Here is a 20,526-nt window from a genome sequence, read left to right as displayed (position 1 = left end):
TTAGATTTGTCACTTCAGGTCCATTAAAAGCTGACTATGCAGTATGGGCTTTGCTCATTGTTGACGGTCGTTCGGTGATCTATAGTTGTTAATTTTTGTTTCATGTGGTCTCTTGTGGAGAGTTGTCTCATTGGCAATCATACCACATCTTCATATTCTTATATTGGTTAAATAAACTCCTAAAACTAAATAATTTTCAGGAGCTTGTTTCATATGAGTTTATTATTATTACTTTAAATATAATTCTGAATAATAATAAGATCTATCAAATGTTTTTTTTATATCTTATTAGTATAAATAGTGAAAGAAGTATACACCAACAGGCATATTACTAAGAAATATCTTTTGGGAAAATTTATAGAAAATGATTACTTATACATTTTTCTGGATCAAAGTTCAGCCTAAAGTCATATTAATAGAAAATATAGCTACATGTATTTTGTACAATTGAACCAATTTCCGGATTTACACATAGTTTAAGGAAATAATAAATATCCTTATATTATAATAATAAAGTCTACTTTACATGGTTGTTATATTTACACAAAGAATCTATAATGGTGCCTAACTTCCAAGATTTATCATTTTTGTTGAAAATAATGTGGATCTGTATCACTGAAACAAAAGGTAAATAGAACTAAGATAAAAGAAGCGAAAACTCATTTGTTAAAAATATATACAGCTTGATTTGTTAAAAATTGTTTTTTACAGTTACGGCCTTTTATAGTGGACTATGCGGCATTGTTTTTTCTCACCGATGAAGGCTGTATACTCGGTTGCCTGTAATTGTTTAAATCCACTTCATTTGAACTTTGGTGGATAGTTATCTCATTGGCAATCATTTTACATCTCCATATTTATTAGAACGGATTCTCATTAATTTACTTTTGATATCATGAAAAATTAACGGATGTTATTATTTTGTTTTGTTTTGTGCAGCATGGCTGTCTAAAACACACCGTACGGTTAGGTTATAAAAAACCTAAAAACTAAATCACAATCAGAAACCGTTACGTTTATGTTAACACATTTAAGTTCAATATGTTTCTTCTTTTCTTAATGTCATGCTTATATTTTCTTTATTATGTACAGACACGGACAACATATTGACGACACATATTATGTCTGGTGAAACTGCAGTGCTGCCTTGTCAAAATATACCAGGAAACAATGTCATCCAATGGCTCCGTCTAAACCCAAGTAAAAATGTTACGGAAAACACATACACAGACGGACAGACCGTTAATAGTGAATTACCTTTCCATAGAAGAATTAGTATTACCAATTCGCCCGAGGATACTAGATACGACTTGACTATTGTGAATGTGTCTAAAAAGGATGAAGGAACATACAGATGTGCGTTTATTCAAGGAACCAAAGTAAGGTCACACAATGTTCGTTTGTTTGTACAAGGTGAGCAAATTCAGGATTTTATTATTCTTTTTATATTGATTTCATTCAATTGCACATCGTTTTCCTCTGCATTACAATATACGTGGTTTTTTTTATAATTCTCAGATACAGTATGAAGATATAATTTTGAGTTGAGTTTATATTTTTACGAGTCATTTGAACTTTTTTTTTCGCATGTGACCAGGTTTTCCCCGTTATTTATACTGAAGAGGAGGAAACAATTTGTTTTAAATAGATATAAAAGTAACTGAGATGTAACTGATGGATTCAGTCAATGGATATGACAGACAATGGATAAAAAAGGCAACAGCAGTATACCACTGTTCAAAAGTCATAAATCATTTGAGAAAAAACAAACAAGGGCTACACACTTAAACCGAGGGAAACACATCATCTATAAGAGGAACGACACGAAACAACAGAACATGTGGAACAAAAAACACAACAATGCAACATAAATAGAAACGAAATATTAGATTTCAACTGCCATGATGATATTCATGACGTGGTACAGGACATTTTAAGAAAAACAGGAGGGTTGAACATGGTTTCGTGACTAGCCAAACCTATGCACTGTATGGCAATGTTAAATATACCGCTAAAATGACAACATCACATGACGGGAATACAGTGCAAATAAATGCATGAACACACAAGACAGAGAAATACATAAATAAATAATATAATACATTTGTACTAATAGAACATTTAGACATGCTAACCACAGAATAGCAACGAATAACTAAAATTAATTTCGGACAATACATAAACGCAGCTTATAAGAATTACGAATGCATCAACGAAAAACGAGAAAATTTAAAAATAAATACTCGTTTGAAATGGATTTAGGCTGTGTGGTCAATGACACAAATCAAGATTAGAAAACTAAATGGTCAATCAATTATACCAATGTTACCTAAATCTTTAAAAACAAAATTGTTGCCAAACACTTGACAAATATGGGATTGCCCCCGCAGATAAATCCTCAAACTCCATCATTTTTGTGTGTAAATCACTGCACGATAAATGAAATAGGTTTTGACCATTCACTTGGGAATTCATCATATAACCCTAGGACACATACTAAAGAGAAAATTTCGGTTTCTTATAAGTCTGTTTTATGTTTTTTGGGTATTTGAACTAGATCTTCCAGGTGATCCACGGAACTTCTTTCTAAATTATTAATATCAATGTTATCAGCGATCAAAGCCGGTTTTTAAAGTTATTGTGAAATTACTTATTCTATAGGTTGCGTAAATCAGATAGGAATACTTAGAAATCATTAAGATCTTTTAGAGTACATACAATTTAAGACTCTTTCATTTTGCAATAGGAGTATCTATACTTTTGGCAATTATTCCTGCTTCAAACAAAATAATTCTCCGAAAATGATATTATAAAATATTTTTTGATTTCTTGATTGGCAACATATTTTTCACGTTTGGAGGACACGTTTAGTAACAAACAATCGACATACTCATGGGAACCAACGGTACCACTCTTCTTGCGTCTGGAGTATAAAATTATAATCCTGGTACCTTTATCTACTATAAGCATGTCAAAATGTACTATTGTGCTATTTATTAGTACTGTAGTCTTGTCATGTTATGTTATTTTAGTGTTATTTTTAACATTGCCATAAAAACGCGAGGTTCGGCTCGCCACAAAACCAGGTTCAACCCACCATTGTTTCTTAACATGATCTGTATCAAGTCATGAAAATGACAGTTGTTATCTTATGGTTCGTTTCTGTGTGTGTTGCATTGTCGTTTGTTTTTTGTTGCACTTCAGTTTTTCTGTTGTTTCGTTGGTTTCCTATTATAGTAAATGTTTTTCCCTCGGTTTTAGCTTGTACCCCTGATTTGTTTTCCCTCATTAGATTTATTACTTTCGAACAGCATTATACTACTGTTGCCTTTATTTCTTGCTGACTTTATTCTTATGAGGTTGACATCTTACAGAAACGTTTTAGGAAGAAAGAAAAGAAATTTGCAGTATCGTTTAACTTTACTTTCCGTATTAGGAGGATGTTCTCAAACTAAATAATCCAAAATTTTGTGACTATTCTAAAAATGCATCTATCCCGTAAAACTTGAGATAAAGGATACAACAGATACAGTTAGTTCTGCATCAAATCTTATCAAACATCTGAAAATGGACATTGAGTGTTGGTTGGAGTATAAATCTCCAATTGATACGATAATCTCGGGCCTGTATTTTCTATCATGATTTCTTTAATAGAGACTTGCTGCTCATTAGGAAGCTATTAAACCAAGAGTTCCAAATGATGCAGTTGAAATCATCCCGTCGTAAATTTTACGGACGCTATCACGAGTTGTTTAACCGTTATGGAATATCCATTTCGCAGATAATAGAGGATATATATTTATACTGTCGTCACTACAATCCCGTCCATTTCGCAGATAATAGAGGATATATATTTATACTGTCGTCACTACAATCCCGTCCCTTTTTCATGAACGTGACCTACCAAATTACACTTATTACCGGATGTGTACTAACATGAGCTACACGATAGGTTCCAAATGTGCAGCGGTATCTGCTGACCCTTCCGGAGCACCTGATATAATCCTCAGTTTGGCGTGGGGTTCGAGTTACTAGTCTTTAGTTTTTTGTGTACCTTTATGTGTTTTTGTGTATTGTTTTTTTTACAAACGTATGTAAAGAAAATGCATTTTTAAAACTTATGTTTCTTAACTTTACAGACACTTATTAAATAAAAGACTATTTTGAGATTTTAATTTTTTTGATTCATTTTTCAAGAACAGTCCAGGTTTTTTTAAGGGGCGTCCAGTTTGTTCGACTGAATAAAAAAAACCCGAATATACTAAATTATGATTCATTTAAAGTTAATTTTATACGTATACGAACAGCTTCAAATAAAGAATTTTCAAAACACCAGGCATATCACACCCTTAACAGTTTTCTAATTATGCCGTACTTCGACATTTAATAAAAAAATGTAACTGGTAAGTACATACTATTTTTATTAATTGGTAAGCCGCCACAAATGCTGATTGAAAGAAAACAACAAAATACACGGACAAATAAAAAAAAAACGGACTTTTGATTTGAGTCTCTTTTAGTCATATACCTCTTTAACTATTCCAGTTCTTATACAATCTTGACTTTCAAATGCTTGGCTTTCAGAATTCATGATGTAGATGCGTTTCGGGAACATACCTGACAAAGTATTGTTTTCATTTATAAGTGTTGAAGTTTATGTTAAACTTAATTCCTTTTTTTTGTACAGAACAAGATGATATTCCACCAGTGAATTTAGAGATATGTGGAAATTCGACCTGTTCATACATAGTACCTGCAAAGTCCGAATTAAGTAAACATATAATTGTCATTTTTTTTTTAATTTGTCTTTTGCAATGCTTTTCATCTCAAAACTTGATAAATGCAGGCTTAATATAGCATTTTAGTTTTTACAAGATGGTGTTGTGATAACAAAATTTTGTAATGGCCTATTTCAATTCCGTTTGTATTTAAACAGAGGTGAGTTAATTTCTCTAATTATATGGCAATCTATCTCTTTCCGGACCCATTTCATAAAATAATTCAACCAACGTGTTATTGCCGATGAACTCATAGGTTTAAAGGTCATAACCTTTATTAAGACAAGTTTAGACAATTTTATTCTTTAAAACCACTGTATACACATTGGTACAAAGAATGAAATAGTAATACATAGTATACAAAATAAATTGTGCACATGACAAGATAAGAATGTGAAAATTACTATACAAGATCGTTTAGTTATCATAATAGAAAATCAAATAGACAACGGCTAATCAGGAAGACCTGCTAGTGAATGTATTACCTTTATAAATTTACATGTATATTTTTTAACTTATTCCTACATATTGTTTGTAATAATTTACAAAATCTAATTTCATTTACTCTGTTACAATAACAATTATCAAAAAATAGTGTTCTTGTGTATTTAGGGATATACAATTCATGAGCTCAATGAATGAAACAACATGATCTAACAGGTGCTAATGCAATTGAAGCCTTGTGGAATGTGGAAGGCACTCGAAGGAAAATTAGGAATTTATTTGATTATCATAAGAGATACAGATTTTTACGTAGATTATAGGATTTATTCAATCTCGCCAAGGCTCAGACATTAAAATTTTATAATTAAGCTATCTCGATTAGATTAATCCGACAATCCACTGGTACCAATGTACGAGTTGTCCATTGCCGTCATTATTAGAACATAATGCTGTTTTACAGTTTACAAGTTTCATTATACACGAATAAAGATTTCGATTTGTTGAAATTAGGAGATGGCTATTTATTGAAAAAAAATTGAATAATTAGTGAATATTAGTTTAGAATAGAAAAGACTTATTATCATGATTTATTTCATTTATAAAACATGTAAAATGTATGTCATGAAAATATTTATGATAACTCCTTTGTCCACCATTCAAATAATGTGTTTATTTCAAACTGATATGATTACTATTTCAGGTTTTACTATCAATGCACTTTTCGGAATATCTGGCACAATTGGCGGTTGTCTGATTTTTGTTGCAGCATCTGTTGCACTGCACGTACTGTTTAGGAAATGTAAAGCTACCCCACGAGACAAAGGTACGACCATTGCAAGTGTAGATGCGTTTTGGAGTTCCCCGACATTGCCATCTGAGAGCTATGTGTTTGATAATGACTTAACACTAGAAACCTTCCCGGAAAATGTACAAGAGGCGGGCAATGAACGTTTACACAGTATCGAAACTCATCTGACCAACATAACTAATCAAGGGGCAACTAGAAGAAATCAGAAAGAACATAGTCCTCAACAAAATACTTCAGATGAAAATATTATGATAATCGCGGACAACAATTATGAGGAAAGCTATGATCAAAGATTACAATTACATGTTGACATTCCACATGTGTATGATGAATGTAGAGGAGTACTTTTATCCACAGCGACTAATACATACCAATCTTTGACGAGGAACTGGAAAGATACCACTAATCTTTATCAATGATGCGCATGACTGGAGTTTTCATTTGATATTTACTCTATTATATTTGTAAAATTATATCTTAATGAAGCCCGTACTACAACTAAGATTACGTTTTATCAGAATCGTCCTTCTGTGAAAGTAAACCTTCATATAATTATGTAAATGAATTTGTATTTCTTCATTATAAATTAAATAGTCAGAGCAAACAAAATTAATATAAATGGCAATGATTAATTCCATTTCTTGTATAGATAAATGAACACATCGTTATTGGTTGGCTGTCAATTGGCAAGCACATAGTAATGTTACTGCTCAATTCCGACGTTTTGGTGTACGATTTTGAAAATAAGAACCAGCGACTCATTTAAAAAAAAACACCTTTTCCGTATGACGTACGACAATATCCACTATAAAACAAAGTGGTATTATAAATCACAAAATTACAGAACGCCTTCACCAAAAAATAATACAGCACGATAGTCTACATTATCGAGTGTACGAGTTTTTAGTAACAGTCAGGGAGGAATCATTTAACTTCAAAAAAGGGATATAGTTTTTTGTCTGAGTCAGAAATATTTTTTTCACGCGTATTTTATTTAGTTTTTAAACGTTATCAATCAAATTATTTTTGAGCAATCGTTACGCATAATTCCTGTTTTTACATGTATTTCAACATTTGTTTGAAACAAAATTAAAAATGATAATATCATAACTTAACAATACAGGGAAAACGTATGAAAAAAGAAGGAAAAAAATTTAAACCCTTGAGAGACCAACTAGTATCGGTAATTTTCAAATAATGCTTAAAACATTTTTCAAGTCCGCTAAAGCATGGATTGAAATGTTAGGCGTTCAACTTCCTGTGGAGGAAACTGAACCTCTTAACATTTAACTCATCACGTTTTGATTGGTTACTGTGAAAGTGGTACATTAGCACACATGGTATTAGAAAAACACACAAAAAACAATCGAGAGTGTTAAGTTCTTAAAATATTTCCTTGTTATGACCATGTTCCATATCCATCTATATATCATTATACATTTATATAATAAATAATAATAAGTGTTATGTCGCCCTTAACCGTCAGAGAAACACATGACACTTTTGAATGCCAAAATATAAGTAAGGATAGATACTAATACCGTCAAAGTGCATATGTGTGTTACAGTCATATTTAGTAAACTAGTTTAAATTTACTGATAACAATATCAATATTTATTACAACAAAAACAATATCGAATGTATAATAATTATTAGGTTGATTGTATTTTGTATATATATTTACATCTTGTTTCACATGTGAATGTGACGGAGTGTTTTTAAATAAAGCATATTGTATTGGTTGAATTGGTTACCTTTTATAATGAGTTTAACTCAATTATCTTGGTAAAAAAAGTGTAGACTCATCAATTCTTTAGGGAAGTGAGGGAAAATAATACAATGTAATGCCAATTTGTTTATGTTGTCATCTAAAATCTGTCATGACCCTTATATACCTTCAATAGCTCTAGTCTTCATTAAATAGGTATATGAATCAATCTTTTCATCATCATATGCGGATTCAGTACGCGCATAATCATTACAACACACTTCCCTATTTTTGACACGAACACGTTCGGCACAGGACAGAGTTTGTTTGAGCACAAAGATTTACCTTCGCAGGTACAAAGTTAATCTTGTAAGTAATCTGGTGACATTTGTCCCATGAAAAATGTTGAGGTTTATCCATTTTTGTCTTCCCAGTTGAATTTTTGAAAGAATTCCAGACACGAACAGGACCTCTTATACCTTTGGTACAATGAAACAGCCACCAACGATGATGCACTGTCAGTCAATTGAAAGAGTTATCACTTTTATCTGACGAATTCTGAAATCAATTGTGGATTGATAATAAAATTAAGAATGGAAATAGGGAATGTGCCAAAGAGACCATAACCCAACCATAGAGCAGACAACAACCGAAGGCAACCAATGGGTTTTAAATGCCGCGAGCAACCTGTAAGTCTGCTCCTGCAATGGAATGAAACGTTCCTCACAATCAATTGTCTTCGTGTTGGTGACTATATTGTCGGCACTTTTTTGTATTAAACATCCCCCTTTGTGTTTTGAAAAACTGTCATCTGGAGCGTAAATATCTTCTTGATTCAGTCAAACTCGGTCATGGCAATGCCTGTCAAGTACAGACTTGCCTCTGCATAAGAAACACAAAATCTCTATGAGTACAAAGTTTATATCAATGTTCGTGACCCATATTTCCACATTCATAATGTGACTGCACGGCCAATCCCAAATGTAACGACGCGAATGTTGCTACAGAAACTATTTATTTTGAAACACCCAACGAGGACATAACTCATAAGAGCGCTGGCGGCATAGTGAAGTAATTGTTCTTCTTTTAATGTATCCTTGATATATTCAGACACATCTTGGTGTAATTTCGACAGACTTCAATTTTCCTGCAGCAGATATGGCATCCCTTATATTTAGTTCAGAGCTAAACTCTTTATTTGATACCCCTTGGCCCCGCCTGTCTAAATTGTAAGGTGTCATAATATCTAGTTAGTTTGTTCTGGAGTTTGGCATTTTGGTAAGCATCAGAGACAATCTTGGGCAAAAGTGATCGGTATATGTCAAGGATGTGCTGCATGAGAAATGCCTTTTTATGAAAGAACAGATCATTACTTACAATCGTTATCAATGAATTGACAGCAAGTTCAAATTCTAATTTTTCAGTAACTATTTTACTTAATTGCACAGGTGTTGACGTCAATAAGTACTTGGTAATGCATGCTGAAAGGTAGACTGCATTTGAAAATAAATCTGTACTCGCAATTATCTTTACCATGCCATGCATGGATAAATGATAACTAACATTATCACACCTCAAAAGACTGTCAATACGTTCAGACGACTCATTTTTGTGTAGTTTCTGTCATTTTTAAAGGTTGTGCTTTTACACACAAAACCTGTTTTCATTTCAAACTATAAGTAGTAAACTGAGCGCGAGATCGAATAAAAGTGTCAGGTTGTGAGGATACATATGGATCAGTTTGATCACACATATGGCTTTCTGTTGTTACTAATTAAAAGACGCAACAATTCTGCCTTCGGATATAAGTCTTATAACATCACTGGTGATTCACAACTCTTTCGGTCAAGGAAAGCAGAATATCAAATGAAGTTGGTTGTAGCATCTTCTCGTCACATACCAAATCTCTGCGAAACTTTAATAGGACTGTTCCCCCGACCGCTTGCATGCATATTAATTGCTCTGAGGTTGAGCATTCAATTTGACATACAATGTATTTTCTTCCACACAATATCAACTAGTCATTATCTGGAAAAACATCTTATCCGATATCAAAATTTTATTGACTAAAATATAACTTATTTACAGAAAATACACGATAAAACTACTATATATATTCAAATCCCTCAAAAATAAATTAACTTATCCTAGAAAATGTACATTATAACATCGGAACTATATATCAAATTCATTGTTTAAGGAAAAAATAAATGGTGGAGCTGATTGACGGATAGGAAATTTCCGTAATTCAAAAAGGTACAAATGATGGTTTTTTTTTTTTTAGTTTTTGACACAATCATTTGGAATTTGTCTAACAAAATTTGCATGCAGGATCGCAAGAATATATTGTGTCCTCTCAAATGTCAAATACTGTTTTTGAATCATATATTTTCTCGTTTTCAAAGAAAATAGCGTTAAATTTCCATCTGAAAAACAGCCACCTTTAAGTTTGATTTTAATCGGAGATGGTATTATATTTATTTTTTATCATACCGATGATCCTTGATGATATGCGCATCGAAAATATTTACGAAAATACCGAGAAATTTAACATAAACAGTTTGTTTTTGGATTTGAAAGTGACTACCCAAAACCGTAAATTGAGAGGTACCTCGAGCTCATTAAAGGGTTAAAATACAAAAATGTGACCATTGAAACTTTTTACGACCAGACGGACATTAAAATATAGATATTATTCTATCATTTAAAACAATTTGCAGCTGTGTGTTATTCCGGAACATGAAACTCATTAACTAGGCGTCTTTTTCGAGGTCGGTTGCAGTACTACATTATGTAATACGATAGAAACATAGCAGGAAAACAACATAACAAATACTGTTTGATTCAATTAACATGTGATTTTAAAAAAAACGACATTAATCCCGACCAATCTTATTTTAGAAGTACTATTTGTAACTAAACAAACATTACGTTGAAAAAACTAGAGAATTGTCGCATTACACCACTTCAAGAATTTGCAGAAACATGATTAATTTTACATACATTTGTAGTTGTAGAATTATAATATTGAAAATGTATAGCAGTAAATAGACGTATGGAAAGACAAGAAACGAAAAAAAAAATGAAAATAACACTTTTAATAAATACATTCATCCGCCAGCTCATTTCTTGATTTCATCCATCAGGAACGCTCAGATCCGAATATTTCAAAACACAGACACGTGATATTATGTGAGCAGCACTGATATGACTTACGATTGTAAAGGACCGTGACCCTATTAGATAGCATACGATTTGTCACAGATATACGTCACAATCATGTACGTTGGATATATTCCACTCGTCTGTTTATTTTATATATATGGTAAGTTTTTTGTAGTTAATAATAGATACGTTCACTTCGTAACAAATATCTTTGAATACAAAATTACGGAAAACCCTTTGGAAGTAATTTAAACAAATCGTATCAGAAAACCACTTTACCATTCTCCATTAATGTCGTCTGGGTTACTGGTTATAGGATGCAACCGTAAAATATCAGAACGAAGTATTCAAGTCAGCAAGAGGCTTGAATCATTATGTCGATACTTAGCACAATCAAATAACAAAAAGAGTACCCAGTTACCGAAAGCTAGTTTAAGGTCAAAGCTGATCTTAAATATGGACCATGGTTTTACAGACATAATCTAAATTCCCAAACCTCAGACAAATCATGTGTCTATTTCCTAAGAATCCGTACTTGTCATTGGCTGACAACAATCGATAGCTTTCCAAAGTTATATTTTATTTTTTATAAAAGGCATCGTCTATGACTACACGTGCTTCCCTATACAGCGACAGAACATGCATGGGAAAACAAACAAAAACTTGATATAACTCGTAAGTGTTTGGTGTTGTAAAATATCAATGCAATCATAAAAATTGAATTCTTCTTTTAATTTCATAAGGTGCTAAAGACGTTACGCACGATATTCGGTCTATGTTTCATTTGACCATTTCTTGATGCATAAGTATGACAAAAACAAATCAAATCTACTTGTCTTGATTTTTCATTTGAATCGAAATTAAATAAAACCTGATTTAAAAAAGTTTAATGTTATGTCTCATTATATGATTAAACAATGATTTTGTGTTCATAATTTGCCGTATTTGCCGTGTAAGACGTAACAACAAGCGTCAACCATCCAAATATAAACGAAGAAAAAAATACTAACTACTGAATGGATTTCGATAAAATTTGTACAGATGGGATATGATATGATCATAATATTTATTATGTTAAACGGTCACGATAAATATCCTGTCTGTTCGCAATCTAGCAGCCATTTTCGAAATTCCATATAGCTGTAAGATTTGAAAATTCGAGTACACAAAAATGAAAGCCAACACTTCAATATTGTAATTTTTCATATAAATAATAGGAAAGGTTCGCCACCTCTACATAAAAATGTGATTTTATTGAATTTTACAAAAATATTTTTATTTTTAACATAGCTTCTCCCATTTTATATTTTTTCAGTATTTTCCGTGTCTCCCGTAAATGTTACTATAGAGACATTGTTCAAGATTTTTGAGTACGATGATAATTTAGGGTATGTTAGATTTGTGACAGACAAATGAACTATGCAAACAAATGTTATTACTGAAATGTGATTTTTTTTAAAGATTTGGTTAAGCCTTCAAGGTTAAGGACACATCAAATTTTACATCAATTTCCACCAAGTTGTCCGTGTCTCCCGTAAATGTTACCACGTCCAAATTGAACGATTTTTGCACGGAACGTGAATGTAACGTTATGATATATAATTGTACTTCCCATTTACTGAAAGTGTAGCATGTTGTGTCTTAAGCATTTGACACGTTCTGTGTGATGGTATTATTTTGAGAGACATTTTTTTTGAATAATTATTTAAATCAACAAGAAAATTTGCGCTCATTATAATGGCATCTCTTCCTACATAATGTAACTAATATATAAACAATAAGTAATAATTAAGATATGGTTGTATATTAGGTATACGCGACGGCTATAACAATTGTTTTTTGATGTGGTGCAAAGCTTTTGTATTTTAACATACCCTTTGTCTTAGACTTGTATTAAGTATATTTCAATATTGTACTAATTATCACTCACTACATATGTATTATCTTGGTAGCAAATGCTCAGTCACCATTCGGTTCTGGTATAACTGTGGGCACTTTAGACTCCACTCACTTAGATGAAGCATCTGGTCTGGCCGCTAGTCGAGTACACCCAAATGTCCTATATTCACATAACGATGGTGGAGATTTATCGCGGATATTCGCTGTAGATTCGACTGATGCCTCTGTTATAGCTGAGTTCGGTATCTCTGGTGCAGATCATTATGACTGGGAGGACATTGCAATGGGACCGTGTCCAGATAAATCATCATGTATCTACATAGCAGACGCAGGATTGAATCACCACAGGCCAGTGAATATGATCTATAGAGTACGAGAACCAGGGGCAGTCAAAGATCAGACGTTAACTATCATCGATAAGCTACCATTTATGTATGTATTTGTTGTGAATAAATGCTAAATATCATTTTCATCAGAATTTTGTTAAATACATGTAGTTGTCTCATTTGCAATCAAACCATTCACATGTTATATTAAAAAAAAATCCTATATATTCAATGTTAATTGAATTATGTTTGATATTTGCATTTAATTGATATAAATCAAATATGTTCCAGTTAATAAATGAAGTTTTGATTAAAAAACGAACACGAATAAGATGTAAAAAGACACAGTAATTTAAAACCAGTAGAAAGAAAATAATGACAGAAAACTTAATAAATAGCCCCCCAAGTTCAACTTTTTGCATCAAATTATCAGTCACATTATATAACCTATCTGGTTTAGATTTACTTGCTTATTCATATTTCTTTTGATTTATCGAACAAGGTCATAAAAGTTAGAACTTTTATTTGTATCAATTTGCTTTTTATATATGTTTTATAAGATGCGCATTCCCGTTTGTATGGTGTAAATTATTTTTATGGTACGCATTTACATTTATATGGTGCACATTCCTATTTGTTTGGTGCGCATTCCCATTTATATGGTGCACATTCCAATTTGTATCATTTGTATGGTGCGCATTCCCTTTAAATATTTATTATGATCCATCTACATATGTAAGTAAAAATCAATCTACACAAGGAAGAAAAAAGAAACGAAAATCAAACAAACACATACATGTATTTCTTTTGTTGTTACAGCTATTGTATGCGTTTTCTCTATCGATATCGGTGTCCTCAGTTCTAGATGATAAAATTAGCATGCACCTGAAGTGTTTCTTATCTACATTCAAAACCTGTATATGTAATTATACAAATGACAGAGCTGTACACATACGTACTAATAACGGTGCGAGTGGTGGGCCCAGAATAACCAAAACTATCTTGTGCCAATCTGCTCTTGGGAGTTGAAACCTTACTCTTTTGGCAATTTCCATATGAATCACCTATTTTGTTTGTAAATACTTGTGGACCACGGACTTCTGAGCAGACGATGGCTTCAAAAACTAACACTCTACCAGCAGAATTGAATATTGTCCTAAACAACCAACTTGTAGTGTATGTTTCATTAAAAACATTCTTAATTTCCTATTTCTTTTCATGTACATTCCTTGTTTTTAAAATTTTATCCCCATTACACTTAGAGACAATTTGGATACATTTTCTATGCGTTTATTTAACGTGGCTCGGTACTTATACATTTGTACATCCCGTCAATGTGTTTGTATTGTCTTTCATTTTTTGCTGGTGTGTTTTGTATATATGCGACTTTTTGTATTTCGTTGGTTCTTATAACGTGACTCTGTACTTTAAAAGATCCCGTCAGTATGATATTGTTCTATTTTATGTCATTATGATATATTTCCATATGAATTACAAAATACGTTGAACCACAAACCACAAACTCATTCAATCGCGTAGTGGAATTAACTATTTGTGAATTCTATATAACTTTTGGGCTATTTTAAATCTCGGTCTATTTCTGAAATTTATTCTTACATACTTTTGATTTTTTAACCCTGTATGCTAACATTGCCTTTGTGAAATTTTAAAATTGTTTGAATGTACATTGAACGACAAATATATTTGCGTATACAATTTTCTGACGTCAGACACGCGAATAAATGAATGTGTTTGTAGATAGATGTTTTTGTGTTCTGTTAAAAATTGTTCCTTTTAAAATTGTTACAATTGACTGTCATCAAAGTTAGAGGATTAGCGCTATAAAACCAGGTTTAAATAAACTCATCATAGATGCCAGGACTAAATTTTGTATATACGTCAGACGCGCGTTTCGTCTACAAAAGACTTATCAGTGACGCTCGAATCCAAAAAAGTTAAACAGGTCAAATAAAGTACGAAGTTGAAGAGCAGTTAGGACTAAAGTTCCTAAAGGTTTTGCCATATACAGCTAAGGTAATCTATGCCTGAGGTAGAAAAGCCTTAGTATTTCAAAAATTCAAATTTTTTTAAACAGGTTATTTATAAATATAACCATATCAATGATAATTCATGTCAGCACAAACATGTGTTGACTACTGGGCTTAATCCACCATTTTCTACATTTGAAAATGCCTGTACCAAGTCAGGAATATGACAGTTCTTGTCCATTCGTTTTTTTGTTTTTTGTTATTGGATTTTGCCATGTGATTATGGACTTTCCGATTTGAAGTTCAGTATTTGTGTGATTTTACTTTTTAGTAATTAACTTTAAACGTTATATCTTTAGAATGTTCTTTTATCATTGTGATTGATTTTTTTTTTGGAAAATGAAGTAATGTTATATTTTGCTCTTATATTGTATTTGAATTATATTTTTCAGATGGACAGAGGTTGACGGTCAAACATTACTAGTAGATAACCATGGGGAAATATACATGGTTTCCAATGTTAATGGCGGGAAAGGTTTAATGGTACATATTCCGGCTTCAGCATGGGGATCTGCGACACCATTCAATGCAACATCATCTGTCCATCTGAATATCAGCACATCCCATCACGACCCAGGGGCAGGCGACATATCTCCAGACGGGACGGAGCTAATCATTAAAGCAAGAAATCACGTTTATTATTGGAAAGTTCTAAACAATGACTATCTATCGGCAGTTGAAACTCCTCCTATTGAAATACCACATCACAGTGAACGACTAGGGGAAGCAATATGTTGGGATGTCAATGGTACAAATTATTATACACTCAGTGAAGGAAGACATGCACCTTTATATAAATTTGTAAGACTACCAACTGGTCCTGCTGTGGGATAATAAAAGAAAGTGCCTGATATATTATTTAGTTTGAAAATTTTCTTTAATATATTTACTCTTTGATGGCTTCATTAGCAGGAAATCTTCAAACCCATTCCATAGACAGTTATTTTTTTTTTATCACAGCTATTTTGAAACTTTCAAAGATACATTTGTAGTTTTGTTTCATTGACATTTTTTATTTTTTATTTGAAACAAAAACGTTGAAATTGCTTGCGTACGTAGTGCTTTCCTGGAGATATAGATATAAATCTTCAACAAGAACGCTCAAACCTAAACATATTAAAGCGAAGAATGAATTAATCAGTAAAAACAAAATAATTAAGTTTATATATATGTAAGAGTCTTTGAAAGTTTGCGAAAAATTCAATTTAATTCCTCTAGGATCATGCCCGTTGTCGAGTAGTGTGATCAAGATTTTTTTTTATCATATCTGGATATTTGATTTTTTTTCTGGGATATGATCAATGTCCAAAAATATTTAGAACAAAATATCATTTTTTTTAAGACAGGTAAAATTTGTAAATCAAATGGCCAAGATCTGAAAAATCAACATTCAAGCGTATTAAGATATACCATTTTTCAAAGGCCAATAATACATTGGATTTCAATATGTCGTTCGAATGTCCTACCTGCTTATTATATATTTAAAAGACAAAAATAAGTAAATGAGACAGCAACCCAATGACAATAAACAGAGGAAAACATACAGAGTTCATCAATTATTCATCGTTCAAAAATCTTTCTCTTTGATTAGAAACATAATTACTAATTGATTTTATGCATAGACTTTGATCTACCCACAATTACTGGCAAGAACTTGTATTCATGATTATTGTTGTCATCAATGTCCATGTTGTTATGTAAACTAGTGATGGTGTTTTCAGTACATAAAAAGTGTTTGGTATATTATGCTATAATGCCGCCCAAAAGTATCGTCAATTTTGGATTACAATTGTTCATCCGTTCTTTCATCCTTCTGTCTGTCAATTTTAAGATCCGTCACCAATTTATCTACCTTGTGCCGCATACATTTTTGTACCTTCGGCACTTAATTAATGACACACAAGAAATGTGTTTTGTATTTTTCTTAGCAACTAGCAACTTTTTCTTAGCTTCTAGCAACTTTGAACACTGTTGAAGGCCGTACGACGACCTTTAGTTGTTAAATTCTGCGTCATTTGGTCTCTTGGTCTCTTGTACCACTTTTTTATATTATATATAGTTTTGATATTTGTAACAATGCTTTATATTTGCATGGCATACCGTGTGACTCTTTTTCTAAATTTTCCAATGATCTATTGGTATTTCCTGTTTGCTACATACATGTTGTTTATGCTAATTTAGTATTAAGATGAAGGAGATTTTATAGGAATTTCTGGTACATTTAAATTCCGATAACCTTATATATCTATGAAATAACCTTTTATACATAACACATACATAACAGATGTCTTTAAAAAGCAGTGAATTTTCAACAAAAGAATTTTATGATTGCTGATATTGAATCAGATGAATTCATCTTCTTCAATTGTGGGGATTTTCGTTACCTAAAACTCGAATTCTAACTTAATCTTTATTTATGTAAATAGTTTTTTCGTTTCCTTTTGTAGAATGACGTCAAACTATGACTTATCGGAAAAGATTTAGTTTTCGATTTTTATCATTCAAACTTATCTAACTTGAAAACGAGTTCATGGACTACTCTTTTTTAAAATGTCATTTGGTTTGATTATCAAAGAATATTATGTGTGCCAATTTTCATAAAAACGTCAATAGTGCAATTTTTTTAAATTTGATAAATATACAGCAAACAATGATGATTTTTTTCTACAGTTGTGAAATATCACAAATATTTGAAAAAACATACTGGACAAATTTAAGGGATATTTTTCAGAACAGAATTTACAAATAATTTAACAAAAAACAGCTTGTGTTTATCTTTTAAAACAAAAAAGTTATGTATTTCTGTCGCAAGGAAAAATACGTCCTGAAATCCAAATTTTGAGCATATATATAAAATTTCGACCTCATTTTACTAAAAAAAAGTAGCACATGAAGGTATATCTTTTTATAACATATTTGATTTATTCAGGCAAAAAATAAAATATTTCTGAAAATTGACAGCAAAATTTCAAAATGGGATCAAAACTCTATCGTATGCCCTTAAATCTGCCCTAGATTTGGAGAAAACAAAAAACTGCCCTAGATTTATGATTTGTTTTGCGTTTGTGACGTCATTTTACCATAGATTACTACTATGTTACACATAATTTGCATTTCACATATTAATACATGATACACATGTAGTTCATGGTTAACATGGTTAAATTAAATATGTTACACATAATTTAAATTTCAAATACTAATATAATAAATCGATGTTATTCGGTATATAGAGAATTTAAATTAACGGTACTAATTTTCTTGCACCAGATGCGCATTTCGACAATACATGTCTCTTCAGTGATGCTCGTGGCCTAAATATTTGAAATCCAAAGCTTATATAAAAGATGAAACGAGAAAATGATCGTTAAATAATAATTAACGGTGGTCAAACATCTCGATCGGGCCGTGAATGACCTGGAATGGGATGTTAAAATGTAAAATTAACTGTAATTCTACTTCAAAATAAACTGTTTTTTTTACAATTAAATTTCTTGACTAAACTAAAAATAAAAATAACTGTAAGAACCATTTTAGTCATATAAACTAAAAATCAGGTTAAGAAAAAAGTTTAATTCTAAAAATGTTTGGCTCCTCAGAGGCGTTAATCCTTAATTACTTTAGTTAAAGTTACTCAAACGTTTATATAAATAAAAAAAATCATCAACTTTTGACTTTCTATTTGTTTTCTGATTTTAGATACTTTGACGGCATTCGTTTCACACTTATGTATTTTTTTTTGCTGGAGTCATTCCGGGACTGTTATACTAATAATAGTCCCAAACTGATTACAGTTATAAAATTAGAGTACGAATAATTATGCGTTTAGTCAAAATGAGAATGATATGTAAGTAGTGTGACAAAAATGCAGTTTATAAATAAGATAATATTTGCAATTGAATTGTGATCCATTAAAAATAACCCATTTGAAAAATGCGTTAAAGAAATCTTCATAGAAAATCATCCTTTTATCCTTGGTTGCTATGAGACTCTCTTTGAGGTCCGCGCTCTTGGATTGTGGAGACACCAATTCATTGCTCGAGTTTGTCATTTGTATTTGGCTGTTGAGGAAAGCATGAATAAATTTTATGTACATTAAACTTAAAGATCTTTCAGATGAATTTGGAGCTCAAAGTTAGTTGATAAACCACTAGGATTAAGTTAAAAGTTTGTGGTTTGAAGCAAACAGTTTAAAGTCTTTACGATTGTTGCAAACTACCGGGTTGTTCTAAAACTGTAAATTTCCTCGGCAATGGTCCCACGTCACTTGAACAGGTATACGTAGCTTCTAATAGTCTGGTGACTTCGGTGGTACGGAGACTAGGTGTTTCAAAACTAGTTGTCTCAGAAACTATTTGCTTTGGAGGCTAGGTGTTTCAAACCTAGTTGTCTCAGGAACTAGGTGTCTAGGAACGGACTAGTTGTCTCAGAAACAAGGTGTCTCGGGGACTAGATGTCTCAGATCTAGGTGTCTCTGGAACTTATGGTTTTGAGGTTTGTTCTTATTTAATAGTTTTTGAATTATTATACTTGTTGAGAAAATCAGTTGGGTCCTCGGAGTCAGTGAAAGGATTTAGGATGAATTAAGGTTAAAGTTTTTGTACTATTTTTTGATACTAATATAAGTTAATCTTTAAGTTTAAAGGTTGGTGTCGTAGTTCTCAAAATTGTAGTTATAGTTTATGAGTTAATCAAAAGATTGATATTGGAGTATCTCAGATTCTGTGAAAACGGATACGAACAGATAGTTTATAAGACAAACACTTTACAATAGTTTACGATATTTGTGGTCGTATAAGTACATTATGAATCTCTTTTTGTTAAATAGGCAAATAGTTATACTTGTATGGAACTATTATATCAAGATATGAAATGTACATGTTACCAATGAACGTAGTCTTTAAAGTAGGCTTCTAAAAAAAGTAGAAACAAGATAAAAGAAAAAAACCCAAATAACCCTTAGACTTTTCACGAGTATCGGCTAGATAAGACATGTCTGTTAAGTCTCTTTTTAACTATCATTTTTAGGAAATACATTTGAAATCATTTGGGATTGTCAAAATGTAATGTTGATAGGTTTAAGTAATATAATTTAAGAAAACAACTGTATAAAAAAAAGAACGAATAAAAAAGTCAAACTGTAAATCTGCTAAACATTTGTTCAAAAATTGATTATTCGTGTGTAACATATAAACTCGTCATTTTTAAATTCATAATGCATCGATTTATTGGAAACCTTATTTTCCGTCCGTGAGTTGATCATGCGCATGCATTGGTATAGATTACAAAAAGAGAGGTTCATCTCACGTTTTTCTTCTTCAATGAAATAGTACATGATTTCACCAGTTTC

General features: G+C 31.7%; 1 protein-coding gene and 1 long non-coding RNA gene across 2 annotated transcripts; both read left to right on the top strand.

The window, feature by feature from the left end:
• Positions 1 to 416: 416 nt before the first annotated feature.
• LOC143048601 (uncharacterized) lies at positions 417 to 7,772 on the top strand. Its single transcript, XM_076222383.1, has 4 exons — positions 417 to 627; positions 1,093 to 1,413; positions 4,688 to 4,771; positions 5,923 to 7,772. The coding sequence occupies exons 1-4, from the start codon at positions 558 to 560 to the stop codon at positions 6,447 to 6,449; spliced, it is 1,002 nt and encodes a 333-aa protein (XP_076078498.1). The 5' UTR covers positions 417 to 557; the 3' UTR covers positions 6,450 to 7,772.
• Positions 7,773 to 10,949: 3,177 nt separating this feature from the next.
• On the top strand, positions 10,950 to 16,034 carry LOC143048600 (uncharacterized). Its single transcript, XR_012969891.1, has 3 exons — positions 10,950 to 11,063; positions 12,856 to 13,234; positions 15,569 to 16,034. It is a non-coding gene; the product is annotated as an uncharacterized LOC143048600 (long non-coding RNA).
• The last annotated feature ends 4,492 nt before the right edge of the window (positions 16,035 to 20,526 follow it).

The sequence above is a fragment of the Mytilus galloprovincialis genome, chromosome 10 (assembly GCF_965363235.1).
Source record: "Mytilus galloprovincialis chromosome 10, xbMytGall1.hap1.1, whole genome shotgun sequence".
Classification (NCBI taxonomy): Eukaryota; Metazoa; Mollusca; class Bivalvia; order Mytilida; family Mytilidae; genus Mytilus; species Mytilus galloprovincialis.
Note: the sequence above shows the minus strand (reverse complement) of the source record. Positions and strands in the feature narration are given on the sequence as shown.

Coding starts and splice junctions, on each gene's coding strand:
- LOC143048601 (XM_076222383.1), top strand. CDS start 558: ATGGTGCCTAACTTCCAAGATTTATCATTTTTGTTGAAAATAATGTGG. Junction 628..1,092: donor CTGTATCACTGAAACAAAAG/GTAAATAGAACT, acceptor TATTATGTACAG/ACACGGACAACATATTGACG. Junction 4,772..5,922: donor ACCTGCAAAGTCCGAATTAA/GTAAACATATAA, acceptor TTACTATTTCAG/GTTTTACTATCAATGCACTT.